This window comes from Vipera berus (assembly GCF_964194415.1).
Source record: "Vipera berus genome assembly, chromosome: 2".
NCBI classification, from domain to species: Eukaryota; Metazoa; Chordata; class Lepidosauria; order Squamata; family Viperidae; genus Vipera; species Vipera berus.
The window spans coordinates 272,593,837-272,620,871 of record NC_138203.1 but is presented as its reverse complement, the minus strand read 5'-3'; the positions used below and the strand labels follow the sequence as shown (position 1 = coordinate 272,620,871).

Here is a 27,035-nt window from a genome sequence, read left to right as displayed (position 1 = left end):
TAGAACTCTATAGTTGAAGCACAATTTAAACAGATGAACAAAAATCCACACAGTATTACTGCTGCCATGTATTCCCATATTTATCACTTTTATAGACCTTTATTTTTAGATCACCAGACCCTTCCCAACTCCAGACCATTTGCTTCAGGAACTTATGCATAAACACTATCACAAACCATTCTCCAATAAGATAATTAAAAAGAATACCTCTAAAATAACAAAAACAAGTAAAAATTTGGGCCAGAGGAATAATCAAACTACAAATGCATAATTTAGCAGTGGGCTATTCTTTACATAGCAGTTCCTCACCTAAAATCCATTGGAACAGCCAGAGTTAAGCTAGGATTGGAAGTAAGCAGTTTCTTTTCCCTATTTACAAACTACCTGTGACCCTTGATCAGAAACAAAATGCTCCTACAAATGTTTAAATTTGGAGGAGAGTTTAAGAACCAACCTTGCTACTTTTATTCTGAATTCATTTCTTGTCTTTTATCAAAGGACATCATTTGAAAACAATGATCTGATTTTCCAAGAGTTTTGGATGTTAAATAATGAAGGGATTTTATTATGCTTAAGCTTGATGTTAGTAATATTGATATTAGTAGTGATACTTTGTAATCATCTTTGTTTATGTGTAAGCAGCTTTGTAGGTGCTTTATATTGGGAAATTAGTTATATAAAAGTAAATCTTTCATGCATTAGGTACAGGGGATTGCTTACATGAAAAGAGCATGGTAAGGGGAGGGGGAAAAGGAGTTTGGGATGGAGCCTGGGTTGCTGTGTATAAGTCATCTTGGAATTATTTTTCTGTATCTTTTTGTTCTGGAAAGGTATAAATGGTGGAAGACATCTTTCCTGGTTGTTGCCTTCATCTCTCTACCAGCCACAAAGAGAGATGGGGTCACCCAACTCTATTTTGATCAAAATAAAAGTTGTTTGCTTGCTGAAACCTCGGCTCAGGAGCTTCTTTGGCTCTTTTAAATTCTTGAATAATGCTGGGAAAATTGTGAGGCTAAGTGGAAAACCTTACAATAATAAATGGCAGATTCTTTTATACTGTAAATTCAAAACCTAATAAAATTTCAATATAAAACATACAAATTGCTAATCTGAGAAATCTAGTTATCATTTGGCATTATTATTTTTGCTTGTTCCTGGTTTTCTATCTTGATGAGCCAGTATTTAAATTATGTGCCACCAAAATTTAGGGACCAGGGTCAGCTCCCTTAAACGAGACCCTCAGCTATCTACCCTCACTTTTGCTCTTGCAATCTGGCAATGAACCCCACCGGGAGGATATTTTAAGCGGGAAGAGCAGTAGGAGAGGCGGAAAACTTTATGCACGGAGGGGAAGCCTGGTGTCCAGGAGAGAGAAAAGAGGCACCTGCTTCGGATCCAGTCACTCCTGCGATCTTCGAAGGCGAGAAACCGGGCAAGGCTTTGGCTTTCCCTCCTTTGCAGCCCCCAATCCAACCCACCTTCCCCTCTAATCCCCCTCCCCGATCTAAATCTTGCGTTATTCTGGTAGCCGCTCTGACGAAAGAAGAGGCACTCACGAAGCACTTGTTTTGTTTTTTAAGGAAGCGTGTTAGTTGGAAAAGGTGTATCGGACGCCTTCCGATGTTTAGCCTCGGATCTATTCATCCCGAACCGGACTCAGAGACGAAGAAAGTCCCCATCTTTTAGCGGAGGCTCCCCTAATTGGCCTGCAAGGCCACAGGACCTTCCCCGCACTTTGCACGCATCGCCGCCGCAGCCCCGGCTCCTGCCGAGCGCCTTTCAGCCGCAGCTCCAGGTCTGGCAATTAGAGCAGCATCCGAGCTCCCTCGGCTGGCCGGAAAAGGAAAGTCCGGTCTAGCCAGCCGCTATCTATCGTCTAGGCTCCTTGGCGAGGTGCCAAGGCTCAGGAGCGCGCGGGAAATTATAGCCAGAGCAATTCGCAGCTGTTCCCCTCAGGCGCAGCAGCCCCGAAGAGGCCCCGAGCCCCGTTTCTCCCCTCCTGGGAACCGGGAAATAGGGCAGGTTGAGGGGACAACTCGGCTTGTCTCTTGGGCTTCTTTTGTCAGAAAACCCCACGGAGACCGAGAGGACTCCGGGGATGGGAACAGCCGAAGTCCCCGCCGCCCTTCAGGAGGGGAGCGGAGGGGGCTCCGAGGGAAGAAGCCGCCCGGAAGGTCTACCCGAGGCCGCCCTCAGCCCAGAGATCCACCGCCGGCGCTTCCGCGGTCTCGACGGCTGCCGCCAGGAGGCCGAGACGCCCCGGGAGCTTTGCAGCCGCCTTCACCGCCTGTGCCGCCAGTGGCTGCGGCCGGAGAGGAGCAGCAAAGGGGAGATGCTGGACCTGGTGGTGCTGGAGCAGCTGCTGGCCCTGCTGCCCGCGGAGATGGCGAGCTGGGTGAGGGAGTGCGGAGCCGAGAGCTGTTCGCAGGCGGTGGCCCTGGCCGAAGGCTTCCTCCTCAGCCAAGCCCAGCGGGAAGAGCCGGGAAAGGGGCAGGTGAGGAGGAGGGGGGCTTCATCCTGGGAGCTTCATAGGAGGTGGGGGTGGGAGATCAAGAATCTAGCCATGTTTGCAACAAGTCAAAGAGATTCAGAACCTGTCTGCAGCCTTTTCAGGAATTCCTCATATTTGGAGACCTGATTTCTTATTGAAGCAAATCTCCTCTTGGAGATAATTCTGTGGGAGAAAAGACTAAATCAATCCTATTTCATCCACCAAAGGGATTGCAATTACACACACCTTTTCCTCTAAAAGGGTTTGCTCAACTATTAAAGAGCTTTCTCTCCTCTTTACACACTTCCCTAATGTTGTCCACATGTAGTGTACTTCAATCTTTACATTCTGATCTTCTAGCCAAATAAGGACAAACATTTGTACTATGTGAACTGCCTCTAGTACAGAGTCCATCTGTTCCTCATTTACCCCAAAAGATTAGCCAGTTCAGAGCAGAGTCCCCGAGTTCTCCCATTTTGATGGATTGGGGAAGTATAGTTAGAGAAGCAAAAGGAAAGGTAAGTGAACTAACATGGTTATGGTCCTTCCAAAGTGGATCCTCAACCAGGCTGTTCTGACACGTACAGGAGCCAGTCATGAGGAAGATCTCAGCAGAGCTCCTGGGAAGAGGAGATCGATCCAGCCTTTCTCAGGAGCTGCTTTTCAGAAGGATTCAACTTGGGCCACCTTGCCAGGTAAGTGCAAGTTTCTTCCGAGAGCAGTAGAGTTCCAGCTCCCTCCATTCACAAGCTGCCTTTACCACCAAATGCTGAGTATGTGTGCATCTGAACAGAGTATCCCCCAAGAAGGTCCTGCTGAGTCACACATTCGGCTTTTGAAATTGTTCAGGAGATGCAAATGCTGAGAAAGTTGTGTTAGCAAATGTAATTTATATGTTGAAAGAGTTGAATACTTCTTAATACTTTTCAGAAGTGTGCTGAAATCTAGTTAGAAATGAAATCAGCAAATTGAAACAATGAGAATAGGATTATGAAATGGTTCAAAAATATGCTAGCAGATACACTTAAAAAGGAGAAACATCAGTCCTTTCATGGCAGAATCAATCCCACCCCTTCACATTCCATGCAGAGAAACAAACCAGATTCCGGATGGGTTTTTTTCCCCCACCCTCTTTTTTAGTTGCCCATAAAATGAGAGGGAAAATACCTCTCATTGATCTTATTGTGATGGATAACAGACAGGCGAAATAAAGTTACATCTAAGGAAAGGAAGTGAAAGCAATAAAATCCCATGTTTATTCCCTCTCCTCCTTGGGAATGGCAGAATCCAAGGGGGTGGGGGAAGAGATTTGGGTTTGCACAGAAAAGAGAGTTAGAAATGAAATATAAATGGATTCTGACAACCCGTTCTCCTTAAAGATGGGAGTGATCCACCTGTAGAGGAGACCAAATTATAATTGTTAGCCAGGCCTGTTGGGGTATTCTGTATGAAACTTGCTTAGCAGCTTCGGTGCTCTGATGTGATGTTTGTTGACCCACTCATTTTGTGATGAGGGAAGGTGTTTCCAAGCTACTAAATATTGAATCCACCCATGATACTTTCTAGAATCTAGGATTTCTTTTACTTTGAAGTGTTGTTCTTCTTCAACCATGATTGGAGGTGGTGGTGATGGTGGTGGTGGGGTTTTTGGCTGTAAGGGTGACTGTGTTTCCCTTTTTAGCAAATTGCAGTGGAAGATTGGATGTTTTTGCCTAAGGTTTTTGGGTAGTTCTAATTCTACCATTAGTGGGTTTATGATTCTTTTAATTGGAAAAGGTCCTATACATTTCGGTCCAGGTTTTTTGCAGGGCTGTAGAGATTTTAGGTTTTTTCTAGATGGATATACCATCTCTCCTACCCTGAATTGTGTGGGATTGACTCTCTTCTTGTCTGCCTGTGCTTTGTATGCTTGCCTAGCTTCGTCTAAAGCTTTTCTAACGATTGGCCAGGTGCTTTGCAATTCTGCCATCCATTCTTTCAGCGATGGGATTTCCGGTTCAGTTGGGATTAGTTCTAGCATAGGGTTGAAACTTTGACCGGTGGCTATTTCAAAAGGATTGTAGCCTGTGCTGGAGTGGACTGCGTTATTGTAAGCAACTTCTGCGAAAGGGAGTAGGTCCATCCAATTTGATTGTTGAAAAATAATAAAGCATCTTAAATATTGCTTAAGTACAGAGTTCCCGTGTTCCAATTGACCATTCCCCTGAGGATGATGACTAGATGTTAATCGCTGAGTAGTTCCTAAGAGGGATAAAAATTCCTTACAAAACTTGGACATACATTGTACTCCCCTATCAGATATGATGCGTTGAGGTGCCCCATGCAGTCTGTAAATATGCTGCACGAATAGTTTCGCTAAGGTTTTTGAGGTGGGAATTTTTTGGCAAGGGATAAAGTGTACCTGTTTAGAAAACAGATCCATAACCCCCCAGATGACACTGTTCCTGTTGCTTTCTGGTAATTCCACTATAAAGTCTATGGCTATTTCTTTCCAGGGGGCTGAGGGCTGGTTGTAACAGTCCAGGCGACTTTCCTTGCAGCCTCTTAGCCGTCATGCACGTTTGGCAGCTAGCTGGCCACGTAGCTTTTTATGTCCTTTTTCATAGATGGCCACTAAAATTTCCCTTTAGTTAAATGTAAGGTTTTTACAAACCCAAAATATCCTGCTGATTTTGTATCATGGCACAACTGCATGAAATTGATCCTCTGGGTGGCCGGTATGTATACATTCTCCCCCACCCACGGTAATCCATTTTTGATTGTGCACACATGTCTATTTTTCTGGAACCATTCATCTGTTTCCAAGGACTTCCAGAATTCAATCCCAGTTCGGCTATCCAGCTGTGGCTTCATTTTAGCTTGGGCCCTGGTGGTTACTGCCGCTGCCAGTTGTCTGGGCATAAGTAGTTTAGAGTCAGAGGCCCGTGTGCTGTTATATTGGGGCATGTAAGACAGTGCATCCGCCAGGAAATTCTTTCCCCCCGGTAAGTGTTTTAAGTGTGAAATGGATTCAGTGAAAATGCTGAGACCAATGGGCTTGCTTAGGAGTGAGTTTCATGAGTGTTTTAAGCACTTCCAAATTTTTGTGGTCTGTCCAAACCTGGAAGGAGATTTTATTTCCTTCAAGGAAATGACGCCATGTAAGTAATAACCATCTCACAGCGTAAGCCTCCTTCTCCCAGATGGGCCAACGTTGTTCTGTCTTCGTGAGTTTCTTGGACGTATATGCACACGGTTGCAGTATCCCCGTCATTTTCCTGTAATAATACAGCTCCCACTGCCACATCGCTTGTGTCTGCCTGTATTATGAAAGGTTTATCAGTATCTGGGTGTCTTAGTACGGGCTCGGCAGAGAAAAGCCTCTTAAGCCTCTCAAATGCTGCTTGACATTCCATTGTCCATTTCAGGGGCTGGCTCGGTTTCACTGCCCGCCCCTATCAACAAGTTTGTGAGGGGCAGGTCTATTTGGGTGAATGAAGGGATGAATTGGCGGTAGAAATTTGCAAAACCCAGATAACTTTGCAGTTGCTTCCTTGTGCGGGGTGGTGCCCATTCTAATACTGCCTTGACTTTCTCGGGGTCCATTTCGATGCCTTGCGGGAATATGCGATACCCCAGGTAGTCTATTCTTTCCTGGTGGAATTCACATTTTGATAATTTTGCATACAGGTGGGCGGCTCGCAACTTTTTTAGAATTGCTCTGACTAGATTAATATGCTCCTCCTTGGTCTCAGTGAAGATAAGGATGTCATCTAAGTAAACCAGGACCCCCTTAAATAGGTGCTCTCTTAGCAGTTCATTGATTAATTGCATAAAAACTGCCCTTGCAGTCCAAACGGCAGAACTTTGAACTGGTAGCAACCCATTGGACAATTAAATGCGGTCTTCCATTCGTCCCCTTCCTTGTGTCGGGCCCAGGAGGCCCGACACTCGGTGAGGCCCCGGGACAACTCACCGGCGGGCCAGCAGATGCCCGCAACCGGCCTCGCAACGAGGCCTTGCACTCACCGAGACCTCCCGGTGGGCCGGGAAAGAACGCACACGCCAGGCCGTCCCAGCATCCACCGGGGCCTTCCGGCGGGCCGGGGAAGTGCGCCCGCCAGGCCGTCTCAGCGTCCATCTGCCAGCTTGTCCCGGAGGCCGCTGGGGACCTCCGGTGGGTCGGGGGAGGGCACGCTTGCACAGTGTCTCCGTGGAGGCCCCCCTGAAGACACCTCGCTTCGAGGCCTTGTTTGCTTTTCCCCAGGGTCTGCAACCGGGCCTGGTGGGCCCGCCTGCGATGCCGGCACGGAAGCCACCTACTGCCGGCCTTGCTGAGGAGCTGCAGGACAGGTGGCGATGGAATGCGGCCCAGGCTGTGCAGGCCGTGGCGGTTCAGGGACCTGTGGGGGGGTGGTGGGAATGTAGGGTCCTGGGCCTGCGAGGGGGGTCGCCCTGGGTGGGGGGTGGCTTGCCATCTGCAGTAGTGGTGGGTCGGGGTCAGGGGGGGTACGCACCTGCGGAACGGAACGGTGGTCCACGCGGAGAGCAGGAACCAAAGGGTGGTGGCCAGGGAGGGTGGTGCCTAAGTAGGGGGGTGTGGGTTGTTAGCTTGTTTGGGCGTGGTGGTGGGTGTGGGCCTTCCCGGCTATTTAGCAGCGTTGGTTGTGCTGGGCAACCAATGCTGACTTCGTTTGTCTTTGGGTGATTGTTTATGGTGCAGAATAAACGTTGCTCAGAAGAACCAGCTCTCGTTCCGGTTGCATTCTTTTGCCTCGTTGGACGTGGGGCTGATACCTTGATCCTAACGCAGTAGTATGCTTCTCTTAGGTCTAGTTTGGTAAAAATCCTTCCTTTTGATAGGTGGGATAGCATATCCTTCATGAGGGGTAGGGGATACAGATTATTTTCACTAATTGCGTTTAGGACATGGTAATCTTCGCACAAGCGCATAGTGCCATCCTTCTCTCTAGGACCGGAGCGGCCACTTTGGGTTTGGCAGGTTCAATAAATCCCCTTTCGAAATTTTTATTTATGAATCTTTCCATCTCCTCCGTCCCTTTAGGGCTCATGGAGTATAGTCTGGGCTTTGGGAGTTTTGCCCCGGGTTTGATTTCTATAGCATAGTCTGTGGGTCAGTGAGGAGGGACCGCATCCGCCCATTCCTCTCTGAAAACTTCAGCAAGGTCCCGGTATTCTTCTGATATTTCTGGTAACCCCTTCTCTTCTTCCATTGATGCTGTCTCCATTCCTCGGGTTTGGGGGGCTTTTGGGCTTCTGAGTTCACACGCTCCCCCTCTGGGAAGTTGAGTTCTGCTGTCTTCCAATTTACCCAGCTGTTCCATTTCTTTAACCATTCCAGCCCTAAAATCATTGGGCATTCCACGCCTGGGGTCACTACAAACATTATATCTTCCTCATGTGTCACCAGGGACAGGTGAACTGGTAAGGTGGCTAGGGTAGCTGGTACCCCCCCGCTATGGACCCATCTAACTAGCCAAAGGAGATAGGTTGCTTTAGTCTCCTCACCAGAATTCCCACGTTCCCCATTAGCATTGGGCTAATGAGGCAGCGGGTGCAGCCAGAGTCTAAGGCTTTCACTTTGACAGCTTTGGGCATAGACTACTGCAACGCTCTCTACATGGGGCTGCCCTTGAGGACCACTCGGAGGCTTCAACTGGTGGAGAATGCAGCTGCGCGAGTTGTTGTGGGAGTCTCCCGATACTCCCATGTAACACCTCTTCTCCGTGAGCTGCATTGGCTTCCGGTTGCCCTCCGGGTGAGATTCAAGGTGCTGGTAATGACCTATAAAGCTCTAAATGGCTTGGGTCCGGATTATCTAAGGGAACACCTGCTGCCGGCATCAACTTCCCATCGTCCTGTGCGCTCCCACAGGGAGGGCCTTCTTAGGGTACCGCCAGTTAAGGAATGCCGGCGGGTTATTCCCAGGGGAAGGGCGTTCTCTGTGGGCGTGCCGGCCCTTTGGAACCAACTTCCCACGGAGCTTAGGACTGCCCCCGACCTTCCCTCATTTCACAGGGACTTGAAAACTTGGTTTTTCGAGCTGTCTGGCCCAGACTGAGGGGTTTTAATTATTTATTTAATGGGGTTTTAGTTTAAATTCAGGGACTTATAGTTTTAATCGATTTTAACTTTGTATGTTATGTATTTTAATTCTTCCCTGTAAACCACCCTGAGTCCTACGGGAATAGGGCTGTATATAAATTTAAATAATAATAAATAAATAAAATAATAGAGGGGGCTAACATAGTCACTGTATTGAGGATGGGTGGAATGGATCCATTTACCAGGGTTTCGCCCTCCGAGCTGTCCACCGCCCCTGCAGTGTAGGCTGGAGTTCTCTCCCATTCCTTTGCAGGGGTTTGGGATTCTGCAACCTCTATCCCCCACATGATGGGTTCTTTTGGTTTGGCTGGGGACTTTCCTGAGCTCCTGGCTGGTGATGGATCTGATTTCTGCTGGGGGGGGCTTTTGTCCAGCATTCTGTGGCGCAGTGGCCCTCTCTCCCACAATTGAAACAGCCCGTTGATTTCTTAGCCGTAGCCAGTAGTTTCGCTGGCTCACTTATTTGCTCGGGAGGCGGGCCCATGGTTTCCCTTGGCAGTGCCTCTCAGTAGGTCTATCTCCGTCTCCTCTGCCAGGACGTACCAGTCATGAGGTGGTGTGGGTTTCCTTGAGGCAGACAAGTGTCATACAGATCGTAGGTTAGCACATCTTTGAAATGGCTAAGGAGGATGTCTTCCAGCCAGTTCAGCTTATTGGCAATGGTCCAGAATTCTTGTATATATTCAGCCACCGGCTGTCTGCCCTGCCTCACCATTTTGATTCTCTCCCGGGCCTTACCATCAGCCAAAAGGTCCTCAAATCGCCTCCTTAAGGATGACATGAACCTGTTGAAGTCATTGAGTTCTGGGGTGTTGAAGTCATGCAGATTCACCACCCAGTCTGCAGCTGGTCCATCCAAGGCGGATTGCACGATGTGGATGCAGGCTTTGTCGCTGGGGATGTCCTGTCCATATTCTTCCATATAACTGAGGACTTGAGTTAGGAAAAACCCCAAGTGTGGCGGCTCCCCCTTGAATTTTGCTTCCAGAGGTGGGAGTCTTTGAATGGATTGGTGCCTACGCCGCTGGCAGTATTGCCCCCCATCCTGATCCCCATCTGTGGGTCGGTGGGGGGGGGTGCTGCTGAGGTGGTAGCTCCGGGTTCAGCGGACGCCACCAGTGCTACAGGTTCTGGATCCCCCCCCCCCCCGTCTCTCCAGTTGCAGCTCCAGGCGCGGTGCAGGACTCAGGTTTCTCCTCCCTTAGTGAGCCAAGGATTTTTTTCATCAGGTCAATAGATTTCTCTAGGATCCAGTCTGCATGTGGTGCATAACTCCCGTCCTCTTTGCTGACGTGCAGGGAGCTCTCCATCTCTTGCTTCCATTCGAGTTGGTGCTGTCTCATCTCAGGTTCACTTTCAGCGATGCCTTTTCCCACTAGCTTTTCCTTCCAATACCCATTGATCACCGCAGTTTGCGGTCACGCATCTCTACCACCTCTTCTCCGGAGGAATATGCCACTTCAGCCTCCGGTCAGTGGGGGGGGGAGTTCCCTTTCCATAGAGGTTCCCTCCTTCCCTGCCTCATCGTTGGACATTGTATTTTTTGCAAAGTCCCCCGGTAAGGTTCTTCCTTCCAGGTTGACTCTTAATACAGATCCTGTCTAATGTCAGAACCCACTTCAATCCCCATCTTAAAGAAAGATTCTTGGGGACAAGATTATCCAAGCAGGAACTTTTATTAAGATATAGATGATAGAAGGTATAGTAGGACCTGAGAAATCCCTTCACAGATCAATATTTTTAAATGTCCCCAAACAAGCCCCACCCCACAGTTCATTCGGTCAGTTCCGGATCAGCCAAGTTCTAGGTGGTAAGCCCCTTGTGGGAAAAGGAGAAACATCAGTCCATTCATGGCAGAATCAATCCCACCCCTTCACATTCCATGTGGAGAAACAAACCAGGTTCTGGAGGGTGGTTTTTTCCCCACCCCCTTTCTTAGTTGCCCCTAAGATAAAAGGGAAAATGCCTCTCATTGATCTTATTGTGATGGATAACAGGCAGGTGAAATAAACAAAAAGTTACATCTAAGGAAAGGAAGTGAAAGCAATAAACTCCCATGTTTATTCCCTCTCCTTGGGAATGGCAGAATCCAAAGGGGGGGGGAGAGATTAGAGTTTGCACAGAAAAGAGAGTTAGAAATGAAATATAAATGGATTCTGACAACCCTCTTCATAAGAAGAACCCCTAATTCAACACTAAGTGGCTGCAACAATAATACATGTTAAAGCTTTTTGAAGAGTGTTGAAAACTAGTTCAAAAATGAAAGCCATGATTTTAAGCAACAGGAATAGGATAAAAAAAGCATAGAAGGGAATAATGAGGAGATTGGAGATTTCTAAATATGATATATAAAAATGCATTAGTGAAAGGAGAAACCGATAAATTGGTGCTAACTTTCTGCAATAACAAGATTGTTGGTCAAGTGACTTGGTATTTCCAGGCTCATTGTCAACATTTTGAAATAGGTTAGGAAAGAAATTCCCAGTGAATGTGTCGTGTTTTCTCAGCGAGCATGTGAGCCTAGGGGATTCTTCTACAACCTGGATGCACGTAAGCCATGATTTGTGCAGCTATAGCTTCCCAGCCCTAAGGACTCTGTTGACATGCAGACATAAATGTGTCCTGCTAGAAAATGCCCATTGCTCCATCGCAAACCTGTTTTCTGTAATAAGAGAAAAAACTTAGAAGTCTTTCCTGGTATTAATTGCTAAAGAAAATTTTATTCTCTTTCTAGGGATCCAGTCCCTTTGAGGAGGTGGCTGTGAACTTCACAGAGGAGGAGTGGAGTCTGCTGGATTCTGGCCAGAAGGCCTTATGTAAGGAAGTCATTGAGGAGATATCTACAGATATTGCTGCTCTGGGTAAGGCCAAGCGTTGCTCTGGGTTCCCTTCACTTTTTCAGTGGAAAGAAAGCAGGGAAGTTGTTTGCACATAGTTGCATCTTTATAAGGCAGTGTAGAAATATTCACCATCGATTTGGGAAATGTTTAGATGCTTTGTGGAAAGGGTTGGGCAGACTGATGGATCAACGCCAAGCTTTAATATGTTTCTCAGTTGAAAAATTATTTGTATACCATCAGAGTCTCCTAAATAACAATTTGCAGCTATCACATCCTAGCTCACGGGTCGGCAACCCACGGCTCCGGAGCCGCATGCGGCTCTTTGAGCCGTCTCCTGCGGCTCCCAGCCGCGTGGTGCGCGCGCACCTCTTCGAACGGGCAGTGGTGCGCGCGCACCTCTCCAAATGGAGAGTGGCACCGCCCGTTTGGAGAGGTGCGCGTGCACCTTCCCGAATGGGCGGAGGTGCGCGCGCACCTCCCCAACCTTTTGGAGAGGTGCGCCCGTACCTCCGCACGAAGGGGCAGCGGCGCCGCTCTTTGAGGAAGCTGCCGCGGCCGTCTGCGAAGCTGCCGCTTTTGGCAGCTTTGCAGACGGGCTGCAGCAGCTTCCTCAAAGAGCGGCGCCCCTGCCCATTCCGAGAGGTGCGCGCGCACCTCCAGTCATTCGGAGAGGTGCGCGCGCACCTCCGGTCGTTCGGAGAGGTGCGCGCGCACCTCCCCAAACCTTTGGAGAGGTGCTCGCGTACCTCTGCGCGAACGGGCAGCGGTGCCGCTCTTTGAGGAAGCTGCTGCGGCCTGTCTGCAAAGCTGCCGAAAGCGGCAGCTTCGCAGACGGGCCGCGGCAGCTTCCTCAAAGAGCGGCACCGCTGCCCGTTCGCGCAGAGGTACGCGCGCACCTCTCCAAAGGTTTGGGGAGGTGCGTGCGCACCTCCGGTCATTCGGAGAGGTGCGCGCGCACCTCTCGGAATGGGCAGGGGCGCCGCTCTTCGAGAAAGCTGCCGCGGCCCATCTGCAAAGCTGCCGAAAGCGGCAGCTTTGCAGAAGGGCCGTCGCCGTCGGGCAACCGGGAACCGGTTCCATCTCACTTTTAAAAAAATGGCAACCGCGTGCGTCCGCACATGCGCAAAAGCCCGTTTTGCGCATGCGCAAAACATTTTTTGTGCATGCACGTGCATGGACACACGCACGCGGCTCCCACTTTTTTTAATTTGTGATGGAACCGGTTCCCAGTGGCTCTTTTCCTTTTTTAGGTTGCCGACCCCTGTCCTAGCTAAATGTGGGTAGTGCCAAATCTGGAATGCAGGTTGGCATGTTTCTTAGTGAGGGAAGACAGTATATCCTTCGCCATTCTGTATTCTAACCCAAATATTTATTTTCTTTTTTCCAAGCCAATGATGGGCTGGAGAAAGAGAACGACAAGAAAGGTAGGTTGAAACCACTTGAAACAGAGAAGCATGACATACAGGAAGTAATGTTTGGCCGTCAAGGGGACATAAAAAGGCAAGAGAGAAACCACAGAGAAGGAGGGGTGAGGTCATCCACTTTCCTTCCTATTGGAATCCATGGCTTCCTGTCCCAGCAAGTTGAGAAAGTAAAGGGAAAAGGACAATATGGGAAAAAAGAGAAAAATCCATTTGATACATATGACTATGGCAGAAACCAGACTAAAGCAAAACTCTCTGAGTCCCAACAGTATGGAAAATATGTCAAAAATTCCTTTTCCCTTACTTTATCTAAGACTGTCTATAAGAAACACAAACCACAGACCTCTATAACATCTGGCAGAGGTTCCAGTCAGAGCAGAGAGATGATACTGAGCTTGAAGTGTGGAAAGAGTATTGGTAGCAAGAGTAAACTTAATCTCCATCAGAGGATCCCTACTGGGGAGAGACCACATAAATGTCTAGAGTGCGGAAAAAGCTTTACTTGGAAAGGATATTTGAACTACCATAAGAGGGTCCACACAGGTGATAGACCTTATAAATGCCTGGAGTGTGGGAAGAGCTTTACTCAGAAAGGAGATCTTAATTCTCATGAAAAGGCCCACACAGGAGAGAGACCATATAAATGCACAGTGTGTGGAAAGGGCTTTCTTTACAACAGAAACTTTATTTTTCATCAAAGGATCCACACAGGGAAGAGACCATACAAATGCCTGGAATGTGGGAAGAGGTTTCTTAGCAAAACACACCTTATTCGGCACCAAAGGATACACACTGGGGAGAAACCACATAAATGTCTGGAGTGTGGAAAGAGCTTTACTCAGAAAGGACATCTTAATGCTCATAAAACATTACACAGTGGAGAGAAACCATATAAATGCCTGAAGTGTGAAAAGAGCTTTACTCGAAAAGAAAGTCTTAATTCTCATGAAAGGAATCACACTGGGGAGAAACCACACAAATGCTTGGAGTGTGGAAAGAGCTTTACCCAGAAAGGACATCTTAATTCTCATGAAAAGATCCACACAGGAGAGAGACCATGTAGATGCCTGGAATGTGGAAAGAATTTCAGTGACAAAAGTAGACTTAATCGCCATCAAAGTATCCACATAGTGGATAACCCATATAAATGCCTGGAATGTGAAAAGCATTTCAATAGCAAGAGTAAGCTTAGCGTCCACCAAAGGATTTACACTGGGGAGGAACCATATAAATGCTTGGAGTGTGGAAAGAACTTCAGTGACAAAAGTACTCTTAATCGCCACCAAAGGATCCACACAGTGGATAATCCATATAAATGCTTGGAGTGTGGAAAGTGTTTCAATATGAAGAATAAGCTTAGCCTCCACCAAAGGATCCACACTGGGGAGAAACCACATAAATGCCTGGAATGTGGAAAGAATTTCAATAGCAAGAGTAAGCTTAGCGTCCACCAAAGGATCCACACTGGGGAGAAACCACATAAATGTCTGAAGTGTGGAAAGAGCTTTACTCAGAAAGGAAATCTTAATGCTCATGAAATGTTACACACTGGGGAGAAACCACATAAATGTCTGAAGTGTGGAAAGAGCTTTACTCGAAAGGAAAATCTTAATTCTCACAAAAGGAGCCACACATGAAAGAGACCATATAAATGCCTGGAATGTGGAAAGACCTTTTCTCGGAAGTGACATCTTAATTCTCATAAAAGGATCAACACTGGGAAGAGAACATATATGTCTATGGAGTGTGAAAAAAATAATGATTATAACAAGTTTATTTTTCAAAGAGGCATCCACAGAGGAGAACAATGGAAATGCACGAAAAGTGGAACAACTTTCACTGAAAATAGTTTGCTTACTTTTCATAAAACAATCCGCATAGGAAAAACCAAGTGAGTCCATGCCTTGAGCTTTATTTGCAACTGTCAACTTTTTCATCATACGAGAATCTAGACATGGCAGGGTGGTTATTAATGCATGGAGAGTGCAAAAATCTTCTGCTGGAATCTTATTTAATATCAAGCAGCCATACAGGAGAAAAGCAATTGAATATCAGAATTGCTGATGGTGGATCAATGATCTTATTATTTCTTGAGGGAAATGCTTCTGTTTCTTCTGAGACATAATTCAGGAGAGGAAAATAAATTCAACCCTATTTCATCCTGGATTTAATAAAGAGAGGCATAGAATCAAGATCACACAAAGTATTAGTACCACCCTATAAAATCCTAGTAAGACCACACATGGAATACTGCAACCAATTTTGGTCACCATACTACAAAAACATTCAGAGAAGAGCAACTAAAATGATCAAAGGCTGCCCTGGAGACTAAAATATATGAAGAACAGCTGCAGGACTTTGGTTTGGCTAGTCCATGGGTTGGCAACCTGCTTCTAGTCCTCCTCCGCCACCATGGGCAGTCCAGAAAAAAAAAGTGGGACTAAAAAAGTTCAATCAATTCAAACTTCTCATGGAAAAAAAAAACTTGTGAAGTTTAAATTGATTGCTTGAAGTTCTTTGGTTTTTGGGACTGCCCACAAACCTCTTCTTCAGATTGCACGTGGTGGCAGCAGAGGAAGACGGGAGGACTGCTGGAAAGGTGAGTGGCTTGGTCAAGTGGGGGTAGTGGCTGTGACGACCATGTCAGAACCATGCCGAGCCCCTCGTTGATTCTGGTGGCACCCCAGAGCTGGCCCGGCCTTGGCCGATGGGCAGCAGTCCGTATGGTCTGCTCATCGGGCTGCCCGGCTTCCTGGCAGCATATCCTGCAAGGGAGGTCTGCTAGGGAGGCAGCGGTCCAGCGTTGTTTCCCCCCTCATGTGTGTGAGTGTGTGTGTGTGTGTCCCCCGTGGGAATGGTTGGAAGAGGCAGCCGGCAGTTCGGCGTTTTTTCCCCCATCGTACGTTTGTCAGACCTGCGGGAAAGGAGGGAAGAGGCAGCTGGCAGTGCAGCGTTTTTCCCCCCTCGCAGTTTTTTCTTTTGTGAGGGAATCGGAGTGGCTCTTTCACTGTTTCAGGTTGCTGACCCCTGGGCTAGTCTAAAGAAAAGGAAGAAGCGGGCGACATGATAGCAGTATTCCAGTATTTGAGGGGTTGTCACAAAGAAGAGGGGGTCAAATTATTCTCCAAAGCACCAGAGGCAGGACAAGAAACAATAGATGGAAACTGATCAAGGAGAGAAGCAACCTGGAATTAAGGAGAAACTTTCTAACAGTGAGGACAATTAACCATTGGAACAGCTTGCCTTCAGAAATTGTGGGCGTTCCATCCTTGTAGGTTTTTAAGAAGAGACTAGACCAAGAGTCGGCCACCTGCAGCCTTCTACTGCGGCTCTCAGTCCTCCGCCATTTGCAGAGAGAGAGGCAGAGACAGAGAGAGGCACTTGCACTTTCTCTCTTTCTCTCTCACACACATACAAACAATTTTACTTACTTAGGGAAGAGGACTGGCAGACCAAAGGCAGGAGAGAGCCAGCCCAATAAGAATGTGGCGTGAGGCCAGTTGGCCAGGTGAGCAGAAGATCAGAGAGGGGGTGGAAGGAAAGAAAGAGGGAGAGAGAAGGAGAAGGAAGAGAAAGGGAGAGAAAAAGAGGAAGAGGAAGGAGAAGAGAGAGAGAGGAAGTGGAAAGAGGGAGAGGAAATGGAGGGAGAAAAAGAAAGGGAGAGGAGAGAGAGAAAATATGTATATATGTGGCTGTCTTTACTGGACTTTTAGTAAACGCTTAATGAAATATTTTGATTTTTTTTAATTAAGAGATGAGGTACGGGGATAATTATGCTGTATTTAAAGATGGTGGATAAGCTACTAAAATTGTTTTCACCTGTTGCAATGAAGGTTTTTTCCCCCTTCTTTCTCCGGCATAAAAATTTGTTTTTGTAGCAGTTCATTGATTTCATAAATGCAACACACTATTGTTTTTTTATACATAGCATAAAGGTTAAAAAAGGATAGATGCAGTGTTATCTTCATTTTAGATATCAAAAGGGTTTTGTGGCTCCCAATGTTTTCTTCTCTGTGAGAAACGGGTCCAAGCGGCTCTTTGAGTATTTAAGGTTGCCAATCCCTGGACTACAGTCATTTGTCTGAAATGGTATAGGTTCTCCTGCTTGAGTAGGGGGATGGACTAGGAAGACCTCCAAGATCCTCTTCTCTATTCTATTTTCTTTCTCTATTCTATTCTATTCTATTCTATTCTATTCTATTCTATTATTCTATTCTATTCTATTCTATTCTATTCTGTTCCTATTCTGTTCCTATTCTATTCTATTCTATTCTATTCTATTCTATTCTATTCTATTCTATTCTATTCTATTCTATTCTATTCTATTCTAGCCTGCTGAGGCATGTAAAAGGCTCCAGGTTTTGAGAGAACGTCCAGGACTCCTTCTCTGCATCTGTCTTTACACAAAAGAAAAAAAAACAACCTACAAAAAAAACCTAAAATGCAGATTAGGAATGCAAGTCAAAATAAGCAAGAAAATGTTAAAGAGAATACCTATCTAGTCTAGAGTTCAATCCACCAGAAGGTTTCTGGAAGAATTGGCAGATGAAATCTCAGAACCTCAACTATATCAAGGAGCAATGGGGAACTACCAGATGACTAGAAAGAGGCTAGTGTAGTTCCCATCTTCAAAAAAGGTGGGGAAAAAATGGAACCGGGAAACTACAGACATATTACAGTAGCTTGACATCAATACCTGGAAAGATTCTGGAAAAATTAAGTAACGAATCTGTGAACACCTAGAGCAGAGGTGTCAAACTGCTGGCCCGTGGGCTGAATGCATCATCCCAAAACCGTGCCCATCCCATTGCCGGCAATGGAGAAAAAGCTCCGATAGGTTGTGCAACGTCACGTGACGTCGCGAATCTGACATGTCTGACCTAAAGGGAAACAAAAGTTATAACCACAAGCCAACATGGATTTGTCAGAAACAAATAAGGAAAATCTTATTGCACCCTTTGACAAAGTGACAAAATTAGTGGACCAGCAAAATGCTTCGGATATTGAGTTGGTCCCTTTCAACTCTGTTATTTTCTACTTTCCTTTTCTTCTTTCCTCTAGTGCAGGAATTGAGGCACTTTTCCCATTTCAGCTACTATTATTCAAACTACTCATGTTCATTGACAGTACAATAAACCTTATTTTTGAAGTCTTAATGCTAGTTTCTCTTTATAAATTGTCACTGAGAAAAGAGCTAAAGAATATGTGTTGGAATGCAGTAATGACCTTGGAGACAGGGAAGAACTGCAGAATGTAAATGTCATGTAAAAGTCCCCACTGGGAGGGTGGGGGGCATTGGAAAAATATCAGAAGAAAGTCCCCCTAGTTTTCCTGAGAGTGAAAGGAGAGGTGGGAGGAGAAATACTTTTAAAAGGGAAAGTTTTTGTATTGTGGCCTCACAATAAGTGTTAATTCTCAATTCTTGTCTGGTCTATATCAAAGGACTGACTCCTCTAGTTAGGATTCCACATCAAGGGTGAAGACCCCAACTCTTTGACTCTAAATGGGCATCTGTCTATACTCAACCAAGGAGTAGGCGAGCTGGAAAAAGAGCCTCCATGAGAACAAAAGAATTAAGAACTGTGTATGTGGATCTAATTGGAGCACCTTGTAAGGTTCACTCAGTATCCTGAGAGGCATTTGCCTTTAGCTTTGCCTTTTAAATTCTGCTTTGTTACACACGGTTTTATTATTTTGCGTTTTATATTTGGTATTCTGATATAACCTAATGACCAAACCATTATTACTGAAGGTGGGAGGGGGAACCAAGGTTGCCGATTTCCAGGGCAAGGGCAGAATGGAGGTTGGGAAGGAGACCAAAGGAGAGTAAGAAGGGCTATGAAAAACAGGGAGCACCTGGCCAGGACAGCTCAGGTAGCGAAAGGGATGCTGGGAAACTCCAGAGGTTCAGCTACAAAGAGCTGCAGCTCTCAGGATTGAGATCTGCAAGGTCCCTCCTGGCTGTTCAAGATGAAAGTGGCTGGGCAACGGACCCTCTTTTCCCTGTCTTGCCCTCAGCATCTCATCTCATGTATTCCTGTTGCTTCTATGTTTGGAGCAGCCCTGCAAGGTGGTGGAGGAGGAACACCTGCGGGGGCTCCGCTCGCTCAGCCATCCCTGCTGATGAAGAAAGTGCTGGTGGAGAAAGCCACACATAGTACCAGGTCTACAGTGGTCTCCTGGTAGTCTCCTGACCCGAAGCATTTGGCACAGAAAAGGCATACAAGGAACTACAAATTTGCTGGTCGTTAGGCAAGGACCGACCGAAGCCCCAAGCAATTCCAGGCTTGTGACATAACATCTTAGCCAACAAATAATGTTGGGAGTTGATCACCCCATAAGCATCACAGCTGAATAAAAGGCCTAGGACTCTATAGTTGGTGAAGCACAATTTAAACAGATGAACCAAAATCCACACAGTATTACTGCTGCCATGTATTCCCATATTTATCACTTTTACAGACCTTTATTTTTAGATCACCAGAACCTTCCCAACTCCAGACAGTTTGCTTCAGGAACCTATGCATAAACACTATCACAAACCATTCTCCAATAAGATAATTTAAAAGAATACCTCTAAAATAACAAAAACAAGTAGAAATTTGGGCAAGAGGAATAATCAAACTCCAAATGCATAATTTAGCAGTGGGCTATTCTTTACACAGCAATTCTTCCCCTAACGTCCATTGGGACAGCCAGAGATAAGGTGGGATTGGAAGTAAGCAGTTCCTTTTCCCTATTTACAAACTACTTGTGACCCTTGATCAGAAACATAAAAGGCTCCTACAGCAAATGTTTAAATTTGGAGGAGGGCTTAAGAACCAACCTTGCTACTTTTATTCTGAATTCACTTCTTGTCTTTTATCAGAGGACATAAATTGAAAACAATGATCTGATTTTCCAAGAGTTTTGGATGTTAAATAATAAATGGTACTTTTATACTGTAAATTCAAAATCTAATAAAATTTCAGTATAAAACATACAAATTGCTACTCTGAGAAGTCTAGTTAACATTTGGCATTAGTTTTTTTTGTTCCTGGTTTTCTATCTTGATGATCCACTATTTAAATTATGTGCCACCCAATCAATGTTGACTTTTAAAGACCTAAATAGAGACATGAAAAAAATTAGAGATCAGGGCCAGCTCCCTTAAACCGAGACCCTCATTTATCTACCCTCACTTTTGCTCTTGCAATCCGGCAATGAACCCCACCGGGAGGATATTTTAAGCGGGAAAAGCAGTAAGAGAGGCGGAAAACTTTATGCACGGAGGGGAAGCCTGGTGTCCAGGAAGGGGAGAGAAAAGAGGCACCTGCTTCGGATCCAGTCACTCCTGCCATCTTCGAAGGCGAGAAAAAGGACACCCCCCCAATCCAACCCACCTTCCCCTCCAATCCCCCTCCCCGATCCAAATCTTGCATTATTCTAGTAGCCGCTCTAATGCATCTGACGAAGGAAGGACCTTCCCCGCACTTTGGACGCATCGCCGCCGCAGCCCCGGCTCCTGCCGAGCGCCTTTCAGCCGCAGCTCCAGGTCTGGCAATTAGAGCAGCATCCAAGCTCCCTCGGCTGGCCGGAAAAAGAAAGTCCGGTCTAGCCAGCCGCTATCTATCGTCTAGGCTCCTTGGCGAGGTGCCAAGGCTCAGGAGCGCGCGGGAAATTACTGCGAGAGTATTTCGCAGCTGCTCCCCTCAGGCGCAGCAGCCCCGAAGAGGCCCCGAGCCCCGTTTCTCCCCTCCTGGGAACCGGGAAATAGGACATGTGATTTGAGGGGACAACTCGGCTTGTCTCTTGGGCTTCTTTTGTCAGAAAACCCCACGGAGACCAAGAGGACTCCGGGGATGGGAGCAGCCGAAGTCCTCGCCGCCCTTCAGGAGGGGAGCGGAGGGGGCTCGGGGAGAAGAAGCCGCCCGGAAGGTCTACCCGAGGCCGCCCTCAGCCCAGAGATCCACCGCCGGCGCTTCCGCGGTCTCGACGGCTGCCGCCAGGAGGCCGAGACGCCCCGGGAGCTTTGCAGCCGCCTGCACCGCCTGTGCCGCCAGTGGCTGCGGCCGGAGAGGAGCAGCAAAGGGGAGATGCTGGACCTGGTGGTGCTGGAGCAGCTGCTGGCCCTGCTGCCCGCGGAGATGGCGAGCTGGGTGAGGGAGTGCGGAGCCGAGAGCTGTTCGCAGGCGGTGGCTCTGGCCGAAGGCTTCCTCCTCAGCCAAGCCCAGCGGGAAAAGCCGGGAAAGGGGCAGGTGAGGAGGGGGGGCCCCGCTTCATCCTGGGAGCTCCATGGGAGCGGGGTGGGTGGGTGTGGAGGTTGATCAGGGATCTTGCAATAGAACCTGTGTCTGCAGCCTTTTCAGGAATTCCTCATATTTGGAGACCTGATTTCTTTTTGAGGCAAACGCTTCTGTGTCCTCTTGGAGATAATTCTGTGGGAGAAAAGACTAATTCAACACTATTTCATCCATCCATGCTCCTGAGGGATGTAAGAGGCCGCTGAATTTGAGGAAGTGGCCACAATTCTTTGTTCAGCCTCTCTCTCTTCTTGCAATAGATCTCAATACTGCAAAGGAGAGAATTGACCAAAAAAATTGCAGAAAGCTAGGGTCCAGCAGAGGTTTTTGGAAAAGGGGCTTTTTAAAGGGTGCGGCACCCTGCTCCTCATTAGGCAATATCAGAAGTCTTCTGCTTTTTATTCTAAGCAGAGCACCCGTTGTGAATAGGATAGTCCTGTATGAAAAATATTTACGATAGAAAAAAAATTAAGCTGCAGAGAGAATACAGTGATCACTAGGCTCCCTTCCAGCAGATGGCAGGAGAGAGCCTGAAGGAAACCCATTTTTAAGATTAGATACACAGATTACTGGTAGTTATCCTTAGTGTTTGAAGGAGAAGGTAAGAGAAAGAGAAAGCCAGTTCAGAGCAAAGTCCCTGAGTTCTCTTGTTTTGATGGATTGGGGAAGTATAGTTAGAGAAGCAAAAGGAAAGGTAAGTGAACTAACATGGGTATGGTCCTTCCAAAGTGGATCATAAACCAGGCTGTTCTGACAGGTACAGGAGCCAATCATGAGGAAGATCTCAGAAGAGCTCCAAGGAAGAGATCGATCCAGCCTTTCTCAGGGGCTGTTTTTCAGAAGGATTCAATTTGGGCCACCTTGCCAGGTAAGTGCAGGTTTCTTCCGAGAGCAGTAGAGTTCCAGCTCCATCCATTCACAAGCTGCCTTTACCACCAAATGTTGAATCTGTGTGCATCTGAACAGAGTATCCCCCAAGGAGGTCCTGCTAATTCACACATTCGGCTTTAAAAATTCTTCTGTAGATGCAGATGCTGAGAAAGTTGTGTTAACAATTGTAATTTATATGTTGAAAGAGTTTAATACTTTTCAGAAGAGTGCTGAAATCTAGTTAGAAATGAAATCAGCAAATTGAAACAATGAGAATAGGATTATGAAATGGTTCAAAAATATGCTAGCACATACACTTAAAAATGATTCATATGAACATTCCCCTAATGCAACACTAAGTGGTGTGCAACAATAATACATGTTAAAGCTTTTTGAAGACTGTTGAAAACTAGTTCAAAAATGAAAGCCATGATTTCACACAGGAATAGGATAAAAAAGGATAGAAGCGATTTATGAGGAGATTGGAGGTTTCCAAATATGATATATAAAAATGCATTACAGAAAAAACCTCTAAATCAGTGCTAAGTTGCTGCAATAATAAGACTGTTGGTAAGGTGAATTGGGATTTCCAGGTTCATTGTCATTGTCCTGCTTTCTCAGGAACTTAGCAAGGCATCTGAGCCTAGGGGATTCTTCTCCCCAAAATGTCCTTGCTGGGTTCCCAATGGTGTCTGTTTTTAGCATTCTACAACCTGGATGCACGTAAGCCATGATTTGTGCAGCTATAGCTTCCCAGCCCTAAGGACTCTGTTGACATGCAGACATAAATGTGTCCTGCTAGAAAATGCCCATTGCTCCATCGCAAACCTGTTTTCTGTAATAACAGAAAAAACTTAGAAGTCTTTCCTGGTATTACTTGCTAAATAAAATTTTATTCTTTTTCTAGGGATCCAGTCCCTTTGAGGAGGTGGCTGTGAACTTCACAGAGGAGGAGTGGAGTCTGCTGGATTCTGGCCAGAAGGCCTTATGTAAGGAAGTCATTGAGGAGATATCTACAGATATTGCTGCTCTGGGTAAGGCCAAGCGTTGCTCTGGGTTCCCTTCACTTTTTCAGTGGAAAGAGAGCAGGGAAGTTTTTTGCACATAGTTGCATCTGCATAGTGCAGAAATACTCACCATCGATTTGGGAAATGTTTAGATGCTTTGTGGAAAGGGTTGGGCAGACTGATGGATCAACACCAAGCTTTAATATGTTTCTCAGTTGAAAAATTATTTGTATACCATCAGAGTCTCCTAAATAACAATTTGCAGCTATCCCATCCTAGCTAAATGTTGGTGGTGCCAAATCTGGAATGCAGGTTGGCATGTTTGTTAGTGAGGGAAGACAATATATCCTTCGCCATTCTGTATTCTAACCCAAATATTTATTTTCTTTTTTCCAAGCCGATGATGGGCTGGAGAAAGAGAATGACAAGAAAGCTAGGTTGAAACCACTTGAAACAGAGAAGCGTGATATACAGGAAGTAATGTTTGGCCGTCAAGGGGACATAAAAAGGCAAGAGAGAAAACACAGAGAAGGAGGGGTGTGGTCATCCACTTTCCTTCCTATTGGAATCCATGGCTTCCTGTCCCAGCAAGTTGAGAAAGTAAAGAGAAAAGCACAATATGGAAAAAAAGAGAAAAATCCATTTGATACATATGACTATGGCAGAAACCAGACTAAAGCAAAAGTCTCTGAGTCCCAACAGTATGGAAAATATGTCAAAAATTCCTTTTCCCTTACTTTATCTAAGACTGTCTATAAGAAACACAAACCACAGACCTCTATAACATCTGGCAGGGGTTCCAGTCAGAGCAGAGAGATGATACTGAGCTTGAAGTGTGGAAAGAGTATTGGTAGCAAGAGTAAACTTAATCTCCATCAGAGGATTCCTACTGGGGAGAGACCACACAAATGTCTAGAGTGCGGAAAAAGCTTTACTTGGAAAGGATATTTGAACTACCATAAGAGGGTCCACACAGGTGATAGACCTTATAAATGCCTGGAGTGTGGGAAGAGCTTTACTCAGAAAGGAGATCTTAATTCTCATGAAAAGGCCCACACAGGAGAGAGACCATATAAATGCACAGTGTGTGGAAAGGGCTTTCTTTACAACAGAAACTTTATTTTTCATCAAAGGATCCACACAGGGAAGAGACCATACAAATGCCTGGAATGTGGGAAGAGGTTTCTTAGCAAAACACACCTTATTCGGCACCAAAGGATACACACTGGGGAGAAACCACATAAATGTCTGGAGTGTGGAAAGAGCTTTACTCAGAAAGGACATCTTAATGCTCATAAAACATTACACAGTGGAGAGAAACCATATAAATGCCTGAAGTGTGAAAAGAGCTTTACTCGAAAAGAAAGTCTTAATTCTCATGAAAGGAATCACACTGGGGAGAAACCACACAAATGCTTGGAGTGTGGAAAGAGCTTTACCCAGAAAGGACATCTTAATTCTCATGAAAAGATCCACACAGGAGAGAGACCATGTAGATGCCTGGAATGTGGAAAGAATTTCAGTGACAAAAGTAGACTTAATCGCCATCAAAGGATCCACATAGTGGATAACCCATATAAATGCCTGGAATGTGAAAAGCATTTCAATAGCAAGAGTAAGCTTAGCGTCCACCAAAGGATCCACACTGGGGAGGAACCATATAAATGCTTGGAGTGTGGAAAGAACTTCAGTGACAAAAGTACTCTTAATCGCCACCAAAGGATCCACACAGTGGATAATCCATATAAATGCTTGGAGTGTGGAAAGTGTTTCAATATGAAGAATAAGCTTAGCCTCCACCAAAGGATCCACACTGGGGAGAAACCACATAAATGCCTGGTGTGTGGAAAGGGATTTACCCAGAAAGGACATCTTAATTCTCATGAAAAGATCCACACCGGAGAGAGACCATATAGATGCGTGGAATGTGGAAAGAATTTCAGTAGCAAGAGTAAGCTTAGTATCCACCAAAGGATCCACACTGGGGAGAAACCACATAAATGTTTGGAATGTGGAAAGAACTTCAGTGACAAAAGTAGTCTTAATCGCCACCAAAGGATCCACACACTGGATAATCCATATAAATGCTTGCAGTGTGGAAAGAATTTCAATAGCAAGAGTAAGCTTAGCGTCCACCAAAGTATCCACACTGGGGAGAAACCACATAAATGTCTGAAATGTGGAAAGAGCTTCACTCAGAAAGGAAATCTTAATGCTCATAAAATGTTACACACTGGGGAGAAACCACATAAATGTCTGAAGTGTGGAAAGAGCTTTACTCGAAAGGAAAATCTTAATTCTCACGAAAGGAGCCACACATGAGAGAGACCATATAAATGCCTGGAATGTGGAAAGACCTTTTCTCGGAAGGGACATCTCAATTCTCATAAAAGGATCAACACTGGGGAGAGAACATATATGTCTATGGAGTGTGGAAAAAAATGATTATAACAAGTTTATTTGTCAAAGAGGCTGGAACAGCTTGCCTTCAGAAATCGAAATCGTGGGCGCTCCATACCTGGAGGTTTTTAAGAAGAGACTAGATAGACACTTGTCTGAAATGGTATAGGTTCTCCTGCTTGATTAGCGGGCTGGACTAGAAGACCTCCAAGATCCTCTTCTCTATTCTTATCTATTCAGGAACTTATGCGTAAACACTACTCACAAACTATTCTCCAATAAGATAATTAAAAACAATACCTCTAAAATAACAAAAACACGTAAAAATTTGGGCCAGAGGTATAATCAAACTACAAATGCATAATTTAACAGTGGGCTATTCTTTACACATCAATTCCTCACCCAAAGTCTATTGGAATAGCTAGAGTTAAGCTGGGATTGGAAGTAAGTAGTTCCTTTCCCCTATTTACAAACTACTTGTGACCCTTGATCAGAAACCTAAAAGGCTCCTACAGCAAATGTTTAAATTTGGAGGAGGGTTTAAGAACCAACCTAGCTATTTTTATTCTGAAGTCATTTCTTGTTTTCATCAAAGGACATAAATTGAAAACAATGATCTGATTTTCCAAGAGTTTTGGATGTTAAATAATGAAGGGATTTTATTATGCTTAAGCTTGATATTAGCGATGTTGATATTAGCAGTGATACTTTGCAATCATTATGTGTGTGTGTGTGTGTATGTATGTACGTATGTAAAACTAAAATCTTTGAACACTGGGATGGATCATTTATTGTTAAAAACCATAAAACCCGTAAAAGCTACTGTCTAAGCTTTCACCGATCCTCTGTCGGTGTCATCAGAGTGAGCATTGAAGGTTGGAGAGTCCGCTTATAAGCCTGTTCGGCTGTGCGTTCTGTTCATGGAGCGCGTGATGGGCCCTGCTCTAACCAACCATAACTGTTCTTACTGCCTTGCATCCCCTTTCTTGTAATCCGGTCCTACCATCCCTTTTCCTCCCATTGCTCTCATCCCTGCCTGCTTAGGTTTGACCACCTTGATCGACCCTGTCTTTCGCTGTGCCTCATCCACTTCCATAGCTGTCTGCCCTGGGACTCCTTTGTGGCCCCCCTTCCCCACTTTCCTTACTCGCGCTTGGCTATCCAGTACCATATCCAGGCTTCCCTTCGACTCTCTCCCTTCCATGATCTCTGCAATTAGCCACCTGCCCCGATCCTGGCATGTATGCCTTTCCTCCAGTGTCTATCCACTGATCTTCCTCCGATCCCTGGGCTAGCCATCCAAATGCACCTGGCCTATCTTTATGCTGCCCCTGCTTTCCGCTATCTGATCTAGTCAATTTTGCCGTCCTCAGCCATTCTTCATGTGCTGGTGTGTCCTCAGGTCACGGCGTTCTCCCTCCTCACCTCGTCTGCATCCGCTCATCTGGGGTTGCCATTGGATCATTCCTCACCTTCCCGGCCAGTTGCTGCATATCTGGTCTCTACGAGTTGCACCATTTTCTGCCTGTTGTCCTTCTTTCGATAGGCCACGTGACTGCCTGTTCCCTCCTGGATCCTGGGCTGGTTGTCCCTGTTGGTCCATGGTGCTGACCCGT

At 45.9% G+C, this 27,035-nt stretch overlaps 2 protein-coding genes and 1 long non-coding RNA gene across 3 annotated transcripts; 2 read left to right on the top strand and 1 right to left on the bottom strand.

The window, feature by feature from the left end:
* Positions 1-1,561: 1,561 nt before the first annotated feature.
* On the bottom strand, positions 1,562-20,420 carry LOC308662628. The gene is made up of 2 exons (XR_014025249.1): positions 20,312-20,420; positions 1,562-1,692 (listed from the first exon to the last, which is right to left on the bottom strand). It is a non-coding gene; the product is annotated as an uncharacterized lncRNA (long non-coding RNA).
* Positions 2,099-18,001, top strand: LOC308661332 (uncharacterized protein; the record flags this gene model as incomplete). The annotated part of the gene is made up of 6 exons (XM_081316255.1): positions 2,099-2,494; positions 3,045-3,186; positions 6,410-6,651; positions 6,738-6,875; positions 11,331-11,457; positions 12,825-18,001. 6 exons carry the CDS (start codon positions 2,099-2,101, stop codon positions 14,495-14,497), a joined length of 2,718 nt encoding a protein of 905 aa, XP_081172381.1. The 3' UTR covers positions 14,498-18,001.
* Positions 20,421-20,701: 281 nt separating the features above from the next.
* On the top strand, positions 20,702-26,610 carry LOC308662984 (uncharacterized protein; the record flags this gene model as incomplete). The annotated part of the gene is made up of 4 exons (XM_081319127.1): positions 20,702-21,097; positions 21,900-22,010; positions 22,920-23,046; positions 23,417-26,610. The coding sequence occupies 4 exons, from the start codon at positions 20,702-20,704 to the stop codon at positions 25,339-25,341; spliced, it is 2,559 nt and encodes an 852-aa protein (XP_081175253.1). The 3' UTR covers positions 25,342-26,610.
* Positions 26,611-27,035: the final 425 nt, after the last annotated feature.